General features: G+C 38.0%; 2 protein-coding genes across 14 annotated transcripts in view; one reads left to right on the top strand and one right to left on the bottom strand.

The window, feature by feature from the left end:
* Positions 1-121, bottom strand: part of NT5C3A (5'-nucleotidase, cytosolic IIIA) — a 72,349-nt gene extending 72,228 nt beyond the window's left edge. The window contains exon 1 of the mRNA XM_039336822.1: positions 24-121. The gene's annotated coding sequence lies outside the window, so the exon portion shown is untranslated. The remainder of the gene's footprint in view (positions 1-23) is intronic.
* A 47-nt stretch (positions 122-168) lies between these two features.
* The window catches only part of BBS9 (Bardet-Biedl syndrome 9), a 273,478-nt gene continuing 249,273 nt past the window's right edge, over positions 169-24,373 (top strand). For 12 of the 13 annotated variants that reach the window (XR_005555992.1, XR_005555988.1, XR_005555990.1 and 9 more), the window contains exons 1-5: positions 169-568; positions 2,549-2,672; positions 3,120-3,270; positions 17,932-17,996; positions 19,245-19,358. Coding sequence is in view for 7 of the 13 variants with exons in the window: in XM_039336805.1 (XP_039192739.1) it covers positions 2,561-2,672; positions 3,120-3,270; positions 17,932-17,996; positions 19,245-19,358 (442 nt within the window). In the remaining 6 variants the exon portion in view is untranslated. The remainder of the gene's footprint in view (positions 569-2,548; positions 2,673-3,119; positions 3,271-17,931; positions 17,997-19,244; positions 19,359-24,373) is intronic. The other variant, XM_039336807.1, reaches the window with a different exon arrangement.

The raw sequence follows: 24,373 nt of genomic DNA, 5'->3' as shown, positions 1-24,373 counted from the left end.
CCGCTAGTCCATCACTTACTTACCCTTTCTGGGGTAAGACTACATTTTCCAGCATGCACTCTTCCGCCTAGATTACTCCTCCCACCGGCAGCAAATTTCAACGGGGGTTACAGCCTTCCCGCCCAAGAGGATTTCCTTGAGAATGGGAGGGGTCAGAGCAGACGTTGGTTTGTCGAGGTACTATGACAACGGCAACAAAAATGGCGGTGTGTGGAGTGGCTTCCTTAGTGTCTGTGGCTTTTCATCTCATTGACGCGTAATTAGGCTCATCTACCTTTTTGTTTAGTAGATATGATTTTATGTTCTCCATGGCCTTTTCTGCTTACTTAATTTCTCATGGGTTTCTCATGTAATGCTGGCATAAAAGGGCTGCACTTAAAAGATTACCGTTCTGACAGAGCAAGAAGACATAAAGTATACGAGAAGGGACTCTCTAGTGCTCAGTTCTCTGGTAACACGCATGGGCTGCTTCAGCTCTTGGAATTGTCCTTCTCTGTAACTGTAAATTTGTGTAAGGAAGCATAGGTGAAGAAAAAAAGGAAGATTCATCAGTTACCGAACAAGTCGGGTAAGTCAATAAAATAGGCATAATTTAGCTCAATGGAAAGAGTTATTGTTTGCAATGGCATAATAGTCTACAAATTTTCACCTGAGCAATAACAAACTTGTGATGTCATATAGTGTAAGTCATGCTATTTTATGCATGCTTACTTTGAAATATATTTAAATTTGGATTGCATGGAGATAATTTGATGTAAACATCCTTTTTTCCATGGGTTCATTTATGCATTCATAAATGTTTTCTGGATCAACACAATATTCTTGGGGTAGTCTTTTGTTAATGCTATTCTAACTCCATAGTACTGAATATTGTAAAGAATGTGTTTTGTTTTTAAATTTACAAGTGAACAGTAATAGTACAGGCATACTCTTAAAAGAACTTTTATACTATTTGTGGAAAGTGGCAACATTTGCACAATTTTGTCATAAATTTTGTAATTGATTAAAAAATGTTGAGATAGCAGGTAATGTTATTTATGTATGCTTAAAAAATTGCATTAATATACTCATTTGATATTGCCAAGCTAAGGATTACTTATTTTCTTCTTCACCACACACTGTACTGTACCAGATAGCTTTAAGTAGGCATTAGTACAGGCTATTTATATTCTACCAAATTGAGTTCCTTAGCTACTGTCACAAGGACAATCTGAAGCCAATTATGGTAGGGAATTAAATGATCAGGATATAACTGCATTCCTGTTAAATCCCATTTTTGTTTTGCTGGTTTTTAATCTTTTGTTTGCCACTTAAAGTTGCAACTAGCAAAATGGACAGCTACATAAATAATACAAAAATCAAAGGGAAACGTTTGTTATCATTGATAGGAATTGGATAGGAATAATTATTGCATTGAATAATTATTTTCATATTATAAATGAAATGGTTGATAAAATATTTTTGTTCTGGTCTGTCAGCCATTCTCTGTTCTATTCTTACTTTTTTCCTTTTCTCATATTCACAAGGCAACCTGTATTCTGTGGTCATTAGGATTTTTTTTTTTTTTTTTGTGTTATACCTTTTTGCAAATCTTTGGGCTTCTCCAAGGCATTGGATACTTCTATGTACAAGTGCACTGGTCTTTCACTGTATGAACAGCCCTACTGTTAGTATCAGAAAAAGAGAAAAAATATAGAAGATGGTGTCCAAATAACCCATTTTAAATAGTTAGAAAATAACTTCATATCAAACAACACCTTGCAAACAATTTTCTAGAGGAATGCAAAATAAAAAGGAGCAAGAGAGTTCATTGGATAAATAGATTTCCATTTGGGATTCTAATATTGCAAAATAACAAATCAGGCTTGTGGAGAATTTACAATAATTAGATAACCTTGTTATTTCAGTCTTTTGTAGATGAAAAGATGCATCATGCTTTAATTATGTAACTGTGTTACTAAGCTGCCAGCATAATGTTCATCTCTTGTACCATATTATTGTGAGGGTATTTATTTAGTAAAAGAGAATGCAAAATGAAATCTCTAACTGATGTTTTTTATGGTCTGTGTTAAAGCTTGGTACAATATATACAACTCTTTTCTTTGAAAATAACATAATCTCTGTGGTTCTGATCCAGAAATATCTCCATGGAGTTCAAGGATTTATTTATATGCTAGAATAGATATTTATATCTTCCAACTCATAAACTACTTTAAATTTTCCTGAGTTTGTTTAATGGTTGAGATAGAGTATAGAACTGAAACTCTGCTGGACTGCAATCTTTATTCCTAAATTTGCAATCCTATGTGTATAATTTACATTTTGATTTTGATTTGTGGGATGCCAACTAAAATGTCAACTAATACTTAGATTACATAAGCATTGTGAATGATGAACTTGGTTCCCATCAGAAGTATTTATTGTGATGTTTTGAAGGAAAATATATTCATATTTTCTCTGTTAAATTGAGATGTTAGATGAGATCTGAATTATTTTTTAAAATAGTTCATAATAAGGCTTTTATGCTAGTTGTTTTCCCCCCCACTAGATCTGACAGAGAATGTCTTTATTTAAAGCCCGGGAATGGTGGTCTACAATAGTGGGCAATAAAGAAGAATTTGATCAAGGATGTTTATGTGTTGCAAATGTTGACAATAGCAGTAGTGCACAAGGTAAGTGGATATTTTTACATTTAATGTGTGATTAAAATGTTGAAATTCTGTTCTTCCAATCCAATGTGAAATTGTAATTTATTTATTTATTGTAAGATGCATCTTATTAAACTTAAAAGAATTAAATTATAAGAAAATAGCTAGTGTTGGGCTGGGACTGGATAAAATCTCTGAATCATGGAGCTCACTTAGAACTTTTAACCCAGTTATAATTTCTTAGTCCAGCTTAACACATAGGTTGGTTTTGGTGAGGATAAAATATTAGGGGACCTAGATTTGTGCATACTTTAGATTATAGAGAAGAGATGTATTGTAAATGATACTTATTTTAAATAAAACAAGCACAGTTTGGATCTATGGCATGTTTACTTAGAACATTAAAGAAGGAATTGAATATGGATATTTGTTTAAGTTTCATTGTTCTTCATAAATATGTTTTTATTTCAGATAAAATTATTGTAGGCAGTTATATGGGATTTCTTAGAATCTATAATCCACATCCTATAAAACCTGGAGATGCTGTGCAAGCTGAAGATATGCTCTTGGAAGTGCAATTATGTGAACCAATATTACAAGTGGAAGTAGGAAAATTTGTTTCGTAAGTAAACAGTATTGTTCCTTCTGATAAAGCTAGTTGGGTAGATATAAATTAATTTATCTTACTACTATGACCGTTTGTGTCCCTAAAGTATATTTTATGAAGTATCTTGGGATTGTAGAGTAGTAATTAAGATACAGGCTTTGGATGCTAACATTTCTTGGAACAATCCTCATGCTCATAAGTATTATTGTTGTTATTAGTTGCGAAGTCGTGTCCGACCCATCACGACCCCATGGACAGCGTTCCTCCAGGCCTTCCTATCCTCTACCATCTTCCATTTAAGCTCACGCCTACTGCTTCAGTGACTCCATCCAGCCACCTCATTCTCTGTCGTCCCATTCTTCTATTGCCATCAATCTTTCCCAGCATTAGGCTCTTCTCCAGTGAGTCCTTCCTTCTCATTAGGTGGCCAAAGTACTTGAGTTTCAACTTCAGGATCTGGCCTTCTAAAGAGCAGTCAGGGTTGATCTCCTCTAGGACTGACCGGTTTGATCACCTTGCAGTCCAGGGGACCCGCAGGAGTCTTCTCCAGCATCATAGTTCAAAGGCCTCAATTCTTTTGCGCTCAGCCTTTCTTATGGTCCAACTTTCACAGCCATACATTGCAACTGGGAAAACCATGGCCTTGACAATACATACTTTTTTTTTAATTTTTATTTTTCATTTTTCCAATTTACAAAACGATAAATATTTTTCTTTTTTTAAACAGTACTATGTCATATAACTCTTACAGTTATTTACATTTATTGCTATACATTTTTATTTCTCTGTTCTAACCAATTATACTACTTATCCCATACCTCATAAAATTCTGTTTCTTCCTTGCCTTTCATTTCTAGCGTAAGCTTATACATCTTGGCACATTCTAATATCTTATGGATAATCATATGATTAGCTGGTATATTTTCAAGTTTCCAGCATTGCGCATAGACAATACGCGCTGCTGTTACTATGTGTACAATAATATATTGGAGTTGTTTTTTTATCTTTTGATTAATTATTCCTAATAAAAATAATTCAGCTTTAAATTCAATTTGTTCTGTTATATCCTGTAGCCATCTCCTTATCTGTTCCCAGTATTTCCTTGCTTTAGGACATTGCCATCACATGTGATAGAATGTTCTATCCTTATATTTACACTTCCAACAATCCGGTTTCATATTTGTATACATCTTGGCCAATCTAGCCGGTGTTAGATGCCACCTATAAAGCATTTTGTACTGATTTTCTTTATATGCCATTAATAATGTTAATCTGCAGTTTTTGTTCCATACTTTTTCCCATTCTTATAAATTTATATTTCGGCCTACATTCTGTGCCCATGCTATCATCGAGCCTTTCACTATTTCTTCTTCCATTTCTACTTCTAATAAATATTTATACGCTTTTGTTAAAAAAAAATTCTTCCTTGCCTGTCAATATTCTATCCAGTTGTAGAGGTACCCCTTGAATTCCATATACTTCCATATCTTTTCTATATGTCAACTGTATCTATAATTATTCCCTGTTCTTTTAGTTCTTCCTTTGATTTAAGATTCCCCTGACTCTAATACTTCTTTGTATCTTATCATCTTTTTTTTATCCAATGTATTCGGGTAAATCGTTGCCTCCATTGGCGAGACCCAATTTGGTGATTTCCTATAATGTTTCCTTTTGACCTTTTCTCATGTCCATATCAACGCTTATTTGATGTCGGTAAAAGTATGCATATGTCTTGTTACGTTTATCCCATAGAAAGACATGCTAACTGGCCTGTAAATTATGTCCTTTAATTGTTAACACCTTTTTGTTGTCTAAATTTATCCAGTCCCTAATCCATAATAGCCCCGCTGCTTGATAATAAATTTCCCATTTTGGAAGTTCAAAGCCACCTCTGCTTCTACTATCTTTTGGCGTTTTAATATTTATCCGTGCTTTCTTACCCAGCCAGATAATTTTTTTAATTATTTTATTTAGTTCTTCAAAAAATCTCTTCTCTAATTTTACAGGGACTGTCTGGAATAAATATAATAATTTTGGCAATATGTTTATTTTAATCACTGAAATCCTTCCTAATAATGATAACTGTAACTTTCCCCAAATCTCTAAATCTTTTTTCATTTGTTGTATCAATTTTTTGTAATGATCATCTTTTATTGAGGAACACCTTACAGTAAGCCAAATTCCTAAATATTTAATCTTTTTTTTAATTTGCGATCCCAAATCTTTTTCTAATTCTGTCTTTTGTTTTTTAGTTAATTTTTTTACTAACATTTTAGTCTTTTCTCTATTAATTTTCAGTCCTGCCACTGTCCCATATTTTTCTATTTCATTCATTAAGGTGTTTCCTGTCTCTAGCGGCTCCTCTATGAAGAACACTAGATCATCCGCTAATGCCTGCGTCTTGTGTTCTTCTTTCTTTATCTTTAGTCCTTTTATCTCTCCATTAAGTCTAATTTGGGTTAGCAGCATTTCTAACGTCAAGATAAAAAGAAGAGGTGACATTGGACATCCCTGTCTTACTCCTTTATTTATTTCAAATTTCTCTGTATTAGCCCCATTGATTATCACTCTAACCTTTTGTGTCGTATATATCGCCTTTATCGTTTTCTCAAATTTCCCTCCAAATCTCATATCTTTAATCTGTTGGAACAAAATTTAAGATTATCGAATGCTTTCTGGGTGTCCAAAAATATTAATGCCACCTGTTTTTCAGAATGTGCTTCATAGTACTCTAAGACATTTAACACCGTTCTCATATTGATCCTGATTTGCCTTGTAGGTAGGAAACCATTTTGGTCCAAATGTATTATTTCATTTAATATTAATTTCAATCTTTCCGCAATTATAGTAGTAAAATTTTTGTAATCTGTATTCAGCAACAAGATTGGCCTGTAATTTTTTATCTGTTTGGGGTCTGTACCTTCTTTTGGAATAAGGGATATATAAGCTTCTGTCCAGGAGTCTGGTAATTTAGCTTTCTCCAATACATCATTATACACTTCTAGTAATATCATTTCAAAATCCTCATACAAGCTCTTATATACCTCCCCTGGAAGTCCATCCGGCCGCAGAGTTTTGTTACTTTTTTGTTTTTGCACTGCTCTTCTTAATTCCGTGGCTGTTAATTCCTTATTTAATATTTCCCTCTGCTCTTCTTTTAATTCCGGCAAACCATTAATTCTTAAATATTGTTTTATATTCTTCTCATCTATTTCTTCTTTTTTATATAATACCTCAAAGTAGTTCTGGATTATTTTTTTCTTTTCATCCATTTTATACTGTAACTCTCCATTCTCATCTTGTAATTCCTGAATCAATCTTTTTTCCCTATCTTTTTTTAATTTATAGGCAAGCCACCTCCTGGCTTGCCTATAAATTTTGTTTTGCCGCTTTCAGTTCCCTTGCCATTTTCTCTTGATCCACCATGTTTAGTTTATGTTTAGCCAAAGCCATTTCCCTTTTAATTTTTTCATTCTGGGGCTCCCTTTGTAATTTTTTAATCTCCTCCTGAAGTGTATTTTGCATTTGCCTTTTCTCCTTATTCTTTTTTGCTATATAAGCTATCGCTATACCTCTTAGATATGCTTTAGCCGTATCCCATATAATTGGTAATGATGTTTGTTGCTTTTATTATCTTTAAAAAATAGTTCCATTTTTCTAATCCTTGAAATAAATTCTTTGTCCTTTAAAATTTGAGAATTCAGTGTCCACCTTCTCCTAACTTTTTTCTGTCCTTTCCAAGTTATTTTCAAGGGATTATGGTCAGCCCACATATTTGGCATTATTTCTATTGCTTCTATATCTTTTCCTACCTCTCCATTCATCCATGCCATATCTAACCAAGACCAAGATTTGTGTGGGTTCGAGAAAAAGGTATATTCCCTTTTTTTTTTGATTCAATTTTCTCCACTGATCAAATAAGTTAAGTTCATGTACCATCTCAAAAAATGTCCCTGGTAGTATTTTTAGTTTCTTTTTATTTTTCATACTGGTAACATAAACCTTTTTTTTGTTCACCACCGCATTATAATCTCCTACTATACAAATATTTCCCTGTCCTATTTCTATAAGTTTTTCATGTAGTTTGCTGTAAAATTCTTTTTGATTCTCATTTCGGGCATAAATTGTCACCAACAACCATAATTTCTGCTCATTTGTAGTTCTATCATTAACACTCTTCCATCTATATCTTGATATTTTAATTTAGCCTTTATTCCCTTCCTAATAAATACCACTATTCCCCTCTGTTTTTGTTCCGCTAATGCTGTATATAGTGTTCCTAATTTTGGGAATTCCAAACATTTCCTATGTTGCTCTTTTATGTGTACCTCTTCTAGGCACGCTATATCTATACCTTGTTTTACTAATTTTGTTAATATTTGTTTTCTTTTGGCAGGGGCATTTAATCCGTTCATATTGATCAATACTAACCTAATTTCTTCTTCCATTGTTCTACTTGTATATTCATCGTGATCTCAAACCCGCTCCTTCTTCTCTCCTTTGTCCTTTTTCTACCTTACTTTCTATCTCTCGTTCTCTTTCTTTTGACTCCTGTTGTTCGTCTTCCTGACTTCTAGACTTCTAATTCCTCTTTACTACTACTCTCTTCTTCCACCCCTTCCAACTGATCATAGAATTCTCGTACCTTATCTAAATTATCTATCTTGATCTTTTTCTCCTTCCATGATACCAACATCCCTTCTGGGATTAACCATCTAAATAGTATATTTCTTTTAATTAGCTGTGCTGTGAGAAACCTATAATCTCTTCTCTGCTCTCTTACTTTCTTTGGAACTTGTTTTAGTGTTTGTATTTCTTTATCCTTATAAATCATTGGGTGATCTTATAAATTATATCTCTGACTTTCTCGCAAATCTTATACAGACTTCTCGTGGCAGTCTATTACACCTAGCGTAGCTCGTGTGAATTCGATACACCTCATCAATCTCCAGTAATATTTCTTGCCTATCCCTTTGTAGGGCTCCCGCTATCAGTTCTGCCATAATAGTACCCAGAACTTCTTCCTTTTCTTCCATTACATTCTGGAATCTTAAATAATAGGCAGCTCGATCCATTTCCAAATGAATAATTGATCCTTCCATTTTTTTTGTTAATTTATTCATATCCCCTTTCAATTCTATATGATTCTTAGACATTGTTTCCTGCATTTTCAACATCATTTCCTGAATAGCCAATAATGTTGTCTGCATAGTTTGCATGTTTGATATTACACTCTGTTTTTCCATCCCCAACATTCCTTCTATTCTCTGGCCTGATGGGGATGAGGGTGTCAATGATGGACTTGATGTTGTTTTCTTTCCTGTTCTCAATGTTGTCATTGCAGTACTTGTCCTATTCCTCAAATATACAATATTCTTAATATTCCCTTATTTAGCTAGCAGCCTATTTATTTCACAATTTTTCTCTGAAACTCCATTTCTTCGTTTTTCTTTCTCTTCTCTTCTACATCTACATCCACTGCCATCTCCAAACCTCTTTTCTCCTTCTCCAACACCATTCACTTTCTTTTTTCCTTCTTGCTTGACACACAGTCCCTCTAAGGCTTCGGTCTGGTTTCCTTCGGTCCGGTTTCCTTCTCCAATCTTATATCATCAACCACCTATCCACTCTCACCGCCACATCCCGTCGTCTCTCCATCTACTTTCCCCGATCTTCTGTTACCTTCCGCTCCTTCCTCATCTCTGCGTCCCAATCTATCTCCACCTTTCTCCACTGTCTCTACTTTCTCCAATCAGCTGCTACGTGCTGCTCCTTCTCCGTTTTCAATTTTCTTTCCTTCATTTTTTCCTGATTCTCCCACTACTCTCCTAGACCACCATTTTCTCTCCAACTTCCTCTGTCTATCGCCGGTCATCTCACTTTGCTCTCCTCTTATTCACTCCGCTGTCTCTCGTCTTCGTTGTACCACCTCCTGTTGTCTCTTTCCTCAATCTTGTCCCCGCTACTTCCTTCGCTTTGTGTTAATCCTCTCCTTTTAAAACATTTGCCACAAAGTTCTTTGTCTCCCTCCTATTAATCCTTTGGTTATTTTAATTTGCTCACAGCTCTTCCCACTGGGTGGCCGCTTGCTTTGAGGATTCCCTCGCAAATTGAGCTTCCTTCTGACACCAAAACTCATGGAAATGTAAATTTTTTTAGGCTCTTCTCTTCTATTACTATTTTGGGATATTTTTACTCACTTCAAATGACACAATCTGTTAAATAAATCCTTGCTTCCGCATCATCCGTGACTTGTCATGGCCTCGAATCTGCCATTTCACAATAGCAGACATTTTCACGCCGGGTTTAAGGGGTTTCTTTTTGTTGTAGCAGGTGATCGCCTTTCACCTCGCTACCCCCCAAGGCTTCGCAATTTATCTCGCGTGGCCCTCCAGGCTCTCCGTACCCCAAAGGGTCCCCGATCGTGGAAGAATCAGAGTTGGAGGACAGAGACTGTTCTCTTTCCTCTGCAACGCCTCAACATCACCACCGGAAGTTCCGATTATACATACCTTTGTTGGCAGGGTGATGTCTCTGCTTTTTAGTATGCTGTCTAGATTTGCTATAGCTTTCCTCCCCAGGAGCAAGCCTCTTTTAATTTCTTGGCTGCAGTCCTCATCTGTGGTGATCTTAGAGCCCAGGAAGATAAAATCTGTCACTACCTCCATTTTTTCCCCATCTATTTGCCAGGAATTGAGAGGGCCGGATGCCATTTATTTTATTTTATTTTTAAAATTTATAAACTGCCCCACTCCCGCAGGACTCTGGGCGGCTAACAATAAAAACACCATAAAACATGACAAAACAAACAGTACAATAACAGTCATCCAGGGGTCAGATTTTATAAACCCCAGGCCTGCCGGAAAAGCCAGGTCTTAAGCAGCTTACGGAAAACCAACAGGGTGGGAACGGTCCTAATCTCCAGGGGGAACTGGTTCCAAGACGTGGGTGCCATCACAGAGAAAGCCCTCCTCCATGGCCCTGCCAAATGGCACTGCTTGGCCGACGGGACCTGAAGGAGGCCCAGCCTATGGGATCTAACCGGACGAAGGGAACTATGAGGTAGTAGGCGGTCTCGCAAATAGCCTGGTCCTGAGCCATATAGGGCTTTAAAGGTAATAACCAACACCTTGAATTGGACCCGGAGACCAATAGGCAACCAGTGCAGCTCACGGAGGATAGGTGTAACGTGGGTGTATCGAGGAGCACCCACTATCACTCGCGCGACTGCATTCTGGACCAACTGTAGTCTCTGAATACTTTTCAACGGTAGCCCCATGTAGAGCGCGTTGCAGTAGTCCAGATCTTGGTTTTCTTAATGTTGAGTTTCAAGCCAACTTTTGCATTCTCCTTCTTCACCTGCATCAAGAGGCTCTTTAGTTCCTCTTCACTTTCTGCCATTAGAGTGGTATCATCTGCATATCTTAGGTTGTTGATATTTCTCCCGGCAACCTTAATTCCAACTTTTGATTCATCTAGCCCTGCCTTTCTCGTGATGTGCTCTGCATAGAAGTTAAATAGGCAGGGCGACAGATTTTCCCAATTTTGAACCAGTCAGTGGTTCCGTGTGCAGTTCTCACTGTTGCTTCTTGACCCGCATATAGGTTTCTCAAGAGATAAATAAGATGATCTGGTACTCCCATCTTTTTAAGAACTTGCCACAATTTGTTGTGATTCACACAATCAAAGGCTTTAGTATAGCCAATGAAGCAAAAGTAGATGTTTTTTTGGAACTCCCTAGTTTTCTCCATGATCCAGCGTATGTTGGCAATTTAATCTCTCATTCCTCTGCCTCTTCGAAATTCTGCCTGTACTTCTGGAATTTCTCGATCCACATACTGCTGGAATCTAGCTTGTAGGATTTTAAGCATAACTTTATTTGCCTGTGAAATGAGTGCAATGGTGCGATAGTTTGAACATTCTTTGGCATTGCCTTTCTTTGGAATTGGAATGTAAACTGACTTTTTTCAATCCTGTGGCCACTGTTGAGTTTTCCAAATTTGTTGGCAAATTGAGTGCAGCACTTTTACTGTATCGTCTTTTAACATTTTGAATAGCTCAGCTGGAATATTGTCACATCTACTAGCTTTGCTGGTGCTCAGCTTTCCTAGGGCCCATTTCACTTCACATTTTAGGATGTCTGGCTTGCGGTCAGTGACCACCCCATCGTGGTTATCTGGGACGCTAAGCTCGTTCTTGTATAGTTCTTATGTGTAATTTTGTCACCTCTTCTTAATCTCTTCTGCCTCTGTTAGGTCCCTGCCATTTTGGTCCTTTATCATGCCTATCTTTGCATGAAACGTTCCCTTCATATCTCCAATTTTCTTGAAGAGATCTCTGGTTCTCCCTATTCTATTGTTTTCTTCTATTTCTTTGCACTGTTCATTTAAGAGGGCATTCTTATCTCTTCCAGCTATTCTCTGGAATTCTGCATTCAATTGGGTGTATCTTTCTCTTTCTCCTTTGCCTTTCGCTTCCCTTCTTTCCTCAGCTATTTGCAAAGCTTCCTCAGACAGCCATCTTGCTTTCTTGCATTTCTTTTTCTTTGGGATGGTTTTAGTTGCTACCTCTTGTACAATGTTGCGAACCTCTGTCTATAGTTCTTCAGGCACTCTGTCTATCAGATCTAATTCCTTAAAACTATTTGTCACCTCTACTGTATATTCAGCAGGGATATGATTTAGTTCATACCTGAGTAGCCTAATGTTTTTCCTTACTTTCTTCAATTTAAGCCTAAATTTTGTAACCAAAAGCTCATGATCTGAGCCACAGTCAGCTTCTCCATCTTTGGCTGCAGAGCACATGGTCAATCTGATTTTTGTGTTGACCGTCTGGTGATGTCCATGTGTAGAGCCATCTCTTGGGTTGTTGGAAAAGAGTGTTTGCTATGACCATCATATTCTCTTGACAAAATTCTATCAGCCTGTGCCCTGCTTCATTTTGTACTCCAAGGCCAAACTTTCCTGTTATTCCAGTTATCTTTTGGCTTCCTATTTAGCATTCCAATCCCCCACGATGATAAGGACATCACTTTTTGGTGTTGATTCTATAAGTGCCATAGGGCTTCACCGAACCGGTCAATTTCATCCTCTTCGGCATCAGTGGTTGGGGCATAGACTTGGACTACTGTGATATTGAATAGTTTGCCTTGGATTCGCACTGAGATCATTCTGTCATTTTGGGGATTGTATCCCAGTATTGCTTTTCCTACTCTTTTATTGACTATGAAGGCTACTCCATTTCTTCTGAGGGATTCTTGCCTACAGTAGTATACCTGATGGTCCTCTGAATTAAATTCACCCATTCCTGTCCATTTTAGTTTGCTGATTCCTAAGATGTCTATGTTCAGTCTTGTAATTTCTTGTTTGACCATGTCCAGTTTGCCTTGATTCATGGATCTTACATCCCAGGTTCCTATGGAGAAAAGATCTTTACAGCATCGGAATTTCCTTTCACCACCAGATATATCCACAGCTGAGTGTCCTTTCGGTTTTGGCCCAGTCGTTTCACTCTTTCTGGCGCTACTAGTACTAGCCCTCTGCTCTTCCCCAGTAGCACATTGGACACCTTCCGACCTGAGGGGCTCATCTTCCAGCATCATATCTTTTTTCCTTTTAGTACTGTCCATGGGGTTTTCATGGCAAAGATACTGGAGTGGGTTGCCATTTCCTTCTCCAGTGGGTCACATTTTGTCAGAACTCTCTGCTATGACCTGTTCATTTTGGGTGGCCCTGCATGGCATAGCCCCTTTGCCATGACAAGGCAGTAATCCATGAAGGAGTCATAAGTATTAGGTTTCCTAATATAGCTCTAGGAGAATAGAAAAAAAGTCTTGTTAATTTTATATTTAATTAGACATTTATCAAAAAATCAGAAATATGTTATCATCTTTCACTTTCCAATAATATATTCCACTGTTTCTTGGCTTTCTTGAATTATAGTTTACCACAATATCCAATAATGGTAAGTAAAAAAGGCAAACTGAATTTTTAAGGGTGACAACTTGCAAAAAGAGTTATTTTTAAATAAATAATAGTAACGTATTTATTATTTTAAAAATTTATTAAACTTGTATGTTGGCTAACTCAACAACCCTGGGCAACTCAAGTAATCAAACACATTATAATAAGTAAATAAAATGATAACAATAAAAGATTGCAAGCACAACAGACGAAATGGAAGGTAGTAAGAGGTCTCACTTTCCATCAAGAAAGGCTGGGGTAAAAAGCCAGACCTTCATAGTTTTTCTAAACAATAGCAGTGTGAGGACCATCTGGATTTCAGGGACAATTTTGTTGCAGAAGATATCACTGCTATAGACAAGACATGCTTCCAGGGTTCCAACAGATGTCTTTGTTTAATTGAAAGAGCTCAGAGTGTACCAACTCTGCAGAATTTAATTGGCTGTGTGGATGTTATGAGAGACAGGTAGTTCCTCAAGCCTTATGTAGAGCAGAGGGTGATGATGATGATGATGGAAGGGACCTTGGAGGAATGGACTTTGATTAATTGTTTTAACTATCAGGAAATTTCTCCTTAGTTCTAGGTTGCTTCTATCTTTGGTTAGTTTTCATCCATTGCTTCTTGTCCTGCCTTCAGGTGCTTTGGAGAATAGCTTGACTCCCTTTTCTTTGTGGCAACCCCTGAGATAGTGGAACACTACTATCATGTCCCCCCTCGTCCTTATCTTCATTAAACTAGACATACCCAATTCCAGCAACTGTTACTTATATGTTTTAGCCTCCAGTGCCCTAATCGTCTTTGTTGCTCTTCTCTGTACTCTTTCTAGATTCTTAACGTCTTTTTTACATTGTGGTGACCAAAACTGAATGCAGTATTTCAAGTGTGGCCTTACCAAGACATTGTAAAGTGGTATTAACACTTCATATGATCTTGATTCTGTCCCTCTGTTAATGCAGGCTAGCACTGTGTTGGCATTTTTGGCAACTGCAGCAGACTGTTGGCTCATATTTAGTAATAATAATAATAAAGTTGGAAGGGACCTTGGAGATCATCGAGTCCAATTCCCTGCTCATGCAGGAAACCCTACACCAGTGGTTCTCAACCTTTTTAATGCCGCGACCCCCCAACCAGTTGTAACTCGAAGACTACTCAACCAGTTGTAAGTCAAGGACTACTCAACTGGTGCAGCACTGTTTGCAGAATGGGACTTTTGGCGGGCTCAGCAGGGCAGAAACAGCCTGGACAATTCCTATTGGCTTTTGAAAGCCAATAGAATTAGACTCTATTCAAGAGAGTCTATTCTATTGGCTTTCAAAAGCCAATAGAATAAAAGGGAGTAGAACAGTTAAGGAAAAGGGGGAAAAATGGCGGACTGCATTGTTTGGCGACCCCTGTGAAATGGTCATTCGACCCCAAATGGGGTCCCGACCCACAGGTTGAGAACCTCTGCCCTACACCATTTCGAACAAATGGTTGTCCAGTCTCTTCTTAAAAACTTCCAGTGCTGGAGCATTCTGGAGGCAGGTTGTTTCACTGGTTAATTGTTCTAACTGTCAGGAAGTTTCTCCTTAGTTCTAGGTTGCTTCTCTCCTTGATTAGTTTCCATCCGTTGCTTCTTGTCCTGCCTTCAGGTGCTTTGGAGAATAGCTTGACTCCCTCTTCTTTGTGGCAGCCCCACAAAGTTATTGGAACACTGCTATCATGTCCTCCCTTGTCCTTCTCTTCGTTAAACTAGACATACCCAATTCCATCAACCGTTCCTTATATGTTTTAATTTCCAGTCCCCTGATCATCTTTGTTGCTCTTCTCTGTACTCTTTCTAGAGTCTCAGCTCTTTTTTACATCATGGTGACCAAAACTGGATGCAGTATTCCAAGTGTGGCCTTACCAAGGCGTTGTAAAGTGGTATTAACACTTCACGTGATCTTGATTCTATCCCTCTGTTAATGCAGCCCAGCACTGTGTTGGCTTTTTTGGCAACTGCAGCACACTGCTGGCTCATATTTAAATATTTGTCCACTAGGACTACGAGATCCCTCTCACAGTTACTACTATTGAGCAAGGAACCACCTATACTATACCTGTACATTTGGTTTTTCTTGCCTAAATGTAGAATCTTACTTTTTTCACCATTGCATTCCATTTTGTTAGATAGCACCCAGTGTTCAAGTCTGTCCAGGTCCTCCTGTATCTTAAGCCTGTCTTCTGGAGTGTTGGCTATTCCTGCCAGCTTGGTGTCATCTGCAAATTTGATGAGTTTCCCATCTATCCCTTCGTCCAAATCGTTGATGAAGATGTTGAAGAGCACTGGGCCTAGAACAGAGCCCTGGGGCACCCCACTACACACTTCCCTCCATGTAGATGTGATTCCATTGAGGACCAAACTCTGAGTACCGCCGGTCAGCCAACTACGAATCCATCTGGTGGTGATGCTGTCTAACCCACATTTTTCTATCTTATCAAGTAGTAGGTTGTGATCTACTTTATCAAATGCCTTACTGAAGTTCAAGTAAATTATATCCACAGCATTCCTCTGATTCACTAATTTTTTCACTTGGTTAAAGAATGCAATAAGGTTTGTTGGGCATGATCTGTTTTTGACAAACCCCTGTTGGCTTTTAGTAGTGATTTTATTTGCCTCTAGTGATTGTCCACTAGGACTCTGAGATCCCTCTCACAGTTACTACTATTGAGCAAGGTACCACCTGTACTATACCTGTGCATTTGCTTTTTCTTGCCAAAATGTAGAACCTTACTTTTTTCACCACTGAATTTAATTTGTTACATAGTGCCCAATGTTCAAGTGTGTCAGTGTTCTGGAGTGTTGGCTATTCCTGCCAGCTTGGTGTCGTCTGCAAATTTGAAGAGTTCCCCATCTATCCCCTCATCCAAATCATTGATGAAGATGTTGAAGAGCATTGGGCCCAGTATATAGCCCTGGGGCACCCCATTACACACTTCCCTCCATGTAGATGCAGTTCCATTGAGGACCACACGCTGAGTATGGCCGGTCAACCAGCTACGGTGTTGATGTTGTCTAACCCACATCTTATCAAGTAGTAGGTTGTGGTCTACTTTATCAAATGCCTTACTGAAGTCCAAGTAAATTATATCCACAGCATTCCTCTGGTCCACTAATTTTGTCATACAAGGTGACTAAGGCATAAGTGATTATCTGAAGGTTCCTCTGATATAAGAGATGGTACAACTGTTTCACCAGATGAAATTGTTCAAAGGCCTTCATCGTCAGAACTCCCATCTGCTTTTCAGGCAGGAGCTTGAATTCAAAACTCTTAGATTGTGCACCAACCTTGAAGAGGGAAGGGCCTCAAATATGGAATAGCTCTAGATCTGAGTGGTCAAAACACCCACAGTTATTCACTCTTGGTGGATTGTGGTGGAGATGGTTCTTCCTCATCCAAACCCTAATAGTTTCCAGGCACTGAGGACAGAATCTTGATATACTCACTTAGCTGACCTGGGGTCAAAAAATATAATTTGCTATCATTAGTATAGTAATAAAACCTAATTCCAGGCTGGCAAATGAACTGATCTAGTGGTTTCATGTAGATATTGAAAAGGAGAAAGATAACAACCCTGAGGCATCCTCAAAGGAGGGGCCTAGGAATTGACTCCAAATAACATTGACTGAAACTGATCCAGGAGAAAGAGAGAGAAACATTATAAAACACAGCCCTCAATTCCCAACCAATGGTGCTGGCTCAGAATACTTTTGTCAGTGATACTGACAACTACCAAGAAATCAAGAAGCACAAGGATGGTTGTGCTATCTGTAGGCTTTGCAACAGGTCATCAACTGTACTAAATCTCAGCCTGAAGCTTGACTGAAATGGGTTTAGATAATCCATTTCCTCCAGAATTATAATCAGTTGCAGCTGTCCATATTTTCAACAATCTTTCCCCCAAAAGGAAGGTTGGAGACTAGTCAGAATTGTTGAAAACTGTTAGTTTCAGGGACAGCCTTCCATAATCCTAACTAGATTGGTTTTTGACACCTATGTCCCAGTCCACCATTATTTAATTATGCTCTCTCTGGCTCACTTATTACATAAGATGTTTGTTATGGTAATAAAAGAAAATAAAGAATCCATTAGAGTTGGGCACCTGATAAATCCAGCTAAATAAGTTTCATCATTTTATTATAATTAATGGTTATTGCAGTGCTGTACAGATGCCCAGATTATCCATCCATTCATTCATCCCAGCTATGAAATTTGGCTACTTCCAGAAAGTTAACTGGAGTCTATATGATTTAGAGAGGTTGCATATGAAATACAAAATACATACAAAATCAGTCAGACTTACAAGAATGAAATTAACTCATCAGGTGGACCAAATCAGGAATCAACTCCATAGAAAGGCTAAAACTAATTTGTTTTGATAGTTCTTATATTGATGGGATTTTGCAAGTCCAATTATGCTGTATGTCCTGCCTTTCTTATAATCATATGAATTAAGGAGATGACTGAATCAGGGAACTTTAAGCTGCCACATAGTTTCTGTTTGGGTTTAAGATAAGTTTGATAAGTGTACATCAGTATAAAGCTATTAAAAATTGTTAAAGTATTAACTACAAAAAAAAACTTTGTATGTTTTGTGCTATTGGTATTTAGTATGATTTATTGGTCTTTTAGATTTTTGATATTCAAGAAGTATCTTTAATCATATTTTCATCTTTGTCCTTTCCGCTAGTGGCACAGAATTGCTTCATCTGGCTGTATTGCACTACAAAAAATTATGCGTCTATGCTGTCTCAGGTAAAAAAGAAATCAAATTATGATGGAAACTTACTTTCCTTATTTTCCACTTATAAAATATAGCATGTTTTTCTTCCAACAGATTTAATGATATCAAATCTATTTCATACGGTATTATAAAAAAGAAGATACCCCTTCCTATATATATATCCTAACAGTATTAGAAAAGTAAATATTAGAAAGGTCAAGTAATATTAGTACTTCTAGAAAAGTTTTCCTCTTAATTTGTGGCAATGAAAAGGAAGTTTCTAACAGTGCAAAGTAGTTCTTGACCTATGACCATAATTACCATTACGATTGCAAGTTATGATTGTCATTTAACAAGGTGACCATGTGGTTGCCTTGCTTAACAGCTATCATTCTTGGTTGCTCTGATGTAGTCATTAAGTGGAGCTTTTGAAAATGGCATGTGAACTTATAAAGCACAGTATCAAGAGATATAAGTTCTTTTTGAAAATGTATTTATAGAAGCATACTTTAATATATAAACTTGCAGCTCAACATTTTTCCTTAGCTGACTAAAGAAGTTTAAGCGTAATTATATTAGAGCCAAGGTTAGTTCACTGTATTTCATTTGTTTCAATCATCAACAGTAAAAGGGTTGGGTCATACATACAGAAACAAGATGAAGCACCCTCTTGGAAGGACTGTATTGTAGCTAATAATGTGATGGTTTAATTGTGCCATCAAATTGCTTCAATCTTTAATGACAATATAAATAGATGATCTGTAGAGGAATAACATGTTTTGAACCTTCATATTTTAAAAACTCCCTGATACAAAAAGTGGATTAACAAACCTTTCTCTCTGTCCTCTAAAGAAATAGGTAGCTTGCAGCTCTTTACTTGTTAGATACCAAGCTTTGTTGAGTCTAAATAGCAAATTATAGATGATGACGAATTAACAGTTCACCAAAATTTAGAGAGATTATGATGTCATTCCTCCATTAGTATAATGGAGATTTTTGTTTTCTGTATTTGACATCAGCATCAAACAGAGAATAAACTGAAAATTTCCAGTTTTGTGAGAAAAATGTACTGCACTTACTTTTAATAAATGGTTAATTTTTCCCTCAGTTTTGTTGTATATTCAAAAGAATGGGGGGGGGGCGACATATGATATATTAATGAAACCTGAATTCTGACACCTGTATTAAAGTGTAACATAAATATATTATGGCATCTTTCACAATACATTTTCCACAGAAAATACTGCAAACTTAAGGCAGCCCTTTCTTTTATTTAATAGGAAGTTTAGGAAATATAGAACATGGCAACCAATACCAGCTAAAATGTATGTATGAACACAGTCTTTATCGAACAGCATATAACATGACACACGGACCATTTGGAGGTATAAAAGGTAAGTTATTGGTCCCAGACTATTTTCATTAATACAGAAAGAACAGAGGAACATTACTTTAAGACATTGATACTAAATCTGTGATTCAGGCCACCTGTGCATTTGGCTATGGCTTTGAATAATACATCTGCATTCCCCTACTGATTTTGTTGTTCAGCAACAACAGAATTACCGTTTTTCCCCTACCTCCAAAGTTGCTGTTTCCTTCCTCCTGGATCCAACTATTCTCTGTTTCTGTTTGCCCACTCTTACACCTGTCATCCTCTCTAGCCCCATTCCGTGGTCTGTTGGATCCTCTCTGGACTGACTATGCTTGCGTGCATTCGAGGGGGGGTGTGTATCAAGCGGGTGCGGATGTCTATCGGCACAATTCCTGGCGGCTGAATTCCTGCACACATTCCTCCACCCAGGGACGCTGTTTTCCTCCTCAGGTGTCTGTAAGTATGCTGTACCTCTTCTAGTTGTCCCCCTCCTCATGAGGCTCCTCATTACTTACTCGCACGTTGGGTTCATCAGTTCTTTTGCTCTTTTTGCACATGTTGGGGAAACCACAAAAATATTAAAAACTAGGGTGCATGAGCATGCACTAGCGGTTAGAAAGGAACAGCACTTACAGATTTGGGCCCACATGAACGATCATGGGCATGAATTTGACCTTAATAGTGCACAGCCCATATCTAGGGACACTACTAAGGGGGGCCGTCTACTTAAAGAAGCCTGGCTTTCCGATGGCAACTCCATCAATCGCCATATAAAGCTTTGCCCAGCATACCATAAGGTATGGGAACAACAACATCTGAATCTACAACAAAGACAATTGGCACTTCCCTCACAAAATCTGAGGGAAGGAAGAATAGAGGAGATAACCCATCCATGGGACAAAGAATCTATAAGAAGAACAGAGAAGGAACAAGAAACATCCCCCCCTAGGTAACCCAGATAAGCATATTTCAACTCACCCCATAAAAAGGGGAAACAATGATGGGGGTGAACAACAAAGGGGATTGGACGATAGCCCACGGGACGCCTGCTCCACGATCCCTGCCAACATGAGGGGAGAGATGGGTTATTCTACAGATGCGAATAGGAAGGAAAACAGAGACCCACGATGGAAAGTGATGTTGTGAGGCCCCGCACATGTGCAAAAAGAGCAAAAGAACTGATGAACCCAACGTGCGAGCAAGTAATGAGGAATCTCAAGAGGAAGGGGACAACTAGAAGTGGTACAGCATACTCACGGACACCTGAGGAGGAAAACAGCATTCCTGGGTGGAGGAATGTGTGCAGGAATGCAGCCGCCAGGAATTGCGCTAATAGACGTCCGGACCCGCTTGACACACACCCTCCCTCGAACGCACGCAAGCATAGTCAGTCCAGGGAGGATCTAACGGACCACGAAATGGGGCTAGAGAGGATGACAGGTGTGAGAGTGGGCGAACAGAAACGGAGAGTGGTTGGATCCAGGAGGAAGGAAACAGCAACTTCAGAGGACATTAACACAATAAAGGACGTGGGTCCTTTAAGAAACCAGATGGAGAGAACAGATGGACCGGTAACCAGGTCAAGGAGCCGAGCGCAAAGCCGCCCAGCAACATAAGAAGGACTCCCAGCAATCTTGCATCATACTCTGATGATGTCGGTAGTGTTGACTGATGAAAGGCTCAGCTTTTAATTAAACAGTTTTGTTTTTAGTATTATCCTGGTGTATTTTATAGTACGGATTTACAGGATTCATATTTTTAGCATAATTAGAGACCATATATATGTATATGTATATATATATATATATATATATATATATATATATATATATATATATATATATACTAGCAAAGGAAATTATAACATTTTTTGCTAGTTAACATGAGTTTAACCAGGAATCACCTTTTTGTTTTCAGCATTCTTAAGAATATATATATATTTCTCCCGTGTAAAATTGGAAGTGTCTTGGCGACGTTTCAACGAAGTCCCATTCGTCATCTTCAGGCTGGTGTTTTCGGCTTCATGCTTCTAGGAGCAAATTTGTGCTTCTAGGAGCGCTCCTAGAAGCACAAATTTGCTCCTAGAAGCATGAAGCCAAAAACACCAGCCTGAAGATGACAAATGGGACTTCGTCGAAACGTCGCCAAGACACTTCCAATTTTACATGGGAGAAAACCCGAATAACCAAAGACCTACCTACAAACACCCACGAAAACCTCAGAAAACATATATATGTTTTATCTCTGAAACTTGTTATATGTTTTCCCCTCCTTCAGCTTCCTTGGTGACTGGGTAGGATGGAAGTTGGGAACTAAAACTATATAACAGCTCCTTGCACCCCAATAGCTTCTGCTGTCTGGTTTTAGGTTATCTTGGATGGCTGGGTGGCAGAGGTCTACAACCTTAAACACTCAAAGAGCCACTTGGACCTGTTTCCCAGAGAAAAGAAAACACTGGGAGCCACAAAACTTGCGCACACACGAGCATGCACGCAAGGGGGAGAGCTTAATTGAAGAGTTTAATTAAAAAGAAATAGAGGCTGCTGTGCATGAGTTCTCTCTCTTTCTCTTTCCTCTCCCTCTCTCTCTATCTCTTTCCTCTCTCTCTTTCTCTCTCTTTCCTCTCTCCCTCTCTCCCCTCCCTCTCTGTCTCTTTCTTTCCTCTCCCTCTCCCTCTCCCTCTCTCTTTCTCTTTCCTCTCTGTCTTTCTCTCTCTTTCCTTTCTCCCTCTCTCTCTCTCGCTCTCTTTCCTCTCCCCCTCCCTCTTTCTCTCTTCCTCTGTCTCTCTCTCTCTCTTTCTTTCCTCTCCCTCTTTCTCTCCCTCTCTCTTTATCTCTTTCTCTCCCTCTCCTCTCTCTCTCTTTCCTCTCCCCCTCTCTTTTTCCTCTCTTTTTCTTTCCTCTTTTTTTTCTCTCTCTCCCTCTCTCTCTTTCTCCCTCCCTCTCTCTTTTTCTCTTTCCCTCTCTCTCTTTCTCCCTCTTTTTTTCTCTCTCTCCCCTCCCCCCCCTCCCCCCCTCTCTCCCTCTCTCCGATTTTCTGCTCACCTGGCAAGCTGGCTTCAAGCTGTTCTCCAACAAGCTGACACACATTCTTATTGGGCTGGCTGTCTCCTGCCCTTCCTGCTTCCTGCAGAGGGACAGAGAAGGCAAGAGCCCTGCCCAATAAGCTTGTCAGCTCATCAGAGAATAGCGTAAGGCCATTCTCTTTTTTACAGAGAGAGAGAGAGCGAGAGAGAGAGAGAGAGAAGGGAAGTGCAAGTGCCTCTCTCTGTCTCTGTCTCTGTCTCTATCTCTCTCTGCAAATGGCAGAGGAGGCTGGAAGCCGCATGTGGTTCTGGAGCCACGGGTTGCCGACCCGTGTCCTAGGTCCTCTCTCACTTCTGAGGCATCTGTGCTGTGCTTAAGAACCCAGATGTTTGTTTAAGGGCTGCATCAGGGAGGGCAAGAGATTGGGGCCCTTAAGCAAGGCTTTCTTGCTTAATGACATAACTACTTATGACTATAATGGTCAAGTCATAAGTTGAGGATTACCTGTAAAATACTGGCAAATACTTGCAAAAACACGTAAAAGTAATAGCTTTTAAAAATTAGGGGAAATAGGAGACCTGAGATGTCCAGAATCTTATTTGGCATATTTTGGAAATTGAGAAGCCATTATTAATGCAATGGTATTGACAATGTTTCAGTAAAATGTCTTTTTTTCTACAATAGTTTGCCTGCATTCTTCATGCAGCACATTTAATCATAATAACATTAATGCATATATGTTTAATTAGGATAAAATCCAGATGAAATTATATTTTTTAAAAATAAATATTTTATTAATTTTCTATTTTTACAATCAAGTGCTTAATAGACAACGTGATGACTGAGTCCATTAGTAATTCCGTGGTACATGTAAGCTTCTTCAAACTAAACCCAATATTACATCCTCCAATACATCCTCTCTTCTTCTGGTAATAGACATTTTTCCACACTAAGCAAATACAATTCTTATTGTTGTTAATAAATGTACAGTTGCATATCAACATTTTTCTAATAGTTTCAATAATATCAGTTTAGAATATATTTTCTAACCAAAACTTACGTTAATTGCATTTGCACTCAATATACATTTATTTAGTCCATATCCTATTTTTACTTTTTTTCAATTTTAATTTCCCATCCATGTTCAAAATATCCCAATCATTTATAATTTCAGAACAAGTTATATTTGGGTAACCAAAAGCTTTCCTTATTCAAACTTCTTAGCATATTCTTATTTCCCTTTTCATATCAAGATATGATATTTTGATTACAAATCTTGTCTATCTAGTTATAATAATATATTTCTAGCAATCTATTCTTAACCATATTCAAACATCTAATTAGTAATATAACATCCGCTCTAATAGGTCAAGCTTCTATTTTCTTCAGTCTTACTCTAGCTTTCTTCCTTTGCCAACTAACTTTCCAAGTCAGGGCATTTGGATCATCAAATAATTCTTCCTCTATTTTTGTATATATTATTTGAAACAAGAGAAACAATTTAGTTAAAGTATTTTTGGAAAAACTAGCCCATTGAAATTCATTAAACAGCCTTCCTCCTTCTCCAATTCCCCCACAGTTCTGTTAACTGCTCTATCTTTCATTCCGTCAACTCTCCTTCCTTATCCTCCAGTATGTTCTGAAATCTTGATTTGTAGAATATCTTTTCCATTTCCAATATTATCGTTGTGTCTTCTAAATCTTCATTTATCTGAGTCTGGTCATTAGTTTCTTCCTTTAGCTCCTCAATATTTGTGTCAGCATTCTCTAGCTTTCCTTCTATTTTCTGGGTTGCTAGGTCCTTCTCTGTAGTTATTTTCTGAGTTTGTAGATTTAAATTAGAAAATTGTTCTTTTATCTCCTTTGTGTTATTGTTAATCTCATCACAAGCTAAAGCAGTTGTTTCTTGTATTAATTTCAACATGGAGAGAATTTCTTTCTGTGGTTCATCAGTATTTTCTTGGTGATATGTCAAACTGAGGCTTCTGGAGATAGATGTTAAAGATGG

This window comes from Crotalus tigris, unplaced genomic scaffold (genome assembly GCF_016545835.1).
Source record: "Crotalus tigris isolate CLP2741 ecotype Arizona unplaced genomic scaffold, ASM1654583v1 scf7180000017666.379230911805:20528666, whole genome shotgun sequence".
Lineage (NCBI taxonomy): Eukaryota > Metazoa > Chordata > Lepidosauria > Squamata > Viperidae > Crotalus > Crotalus tigris.
Note: the sequence above shows the minus strand (reverse complement) of the source record. Positions and strands in the feature narration are given on the sequence as shown.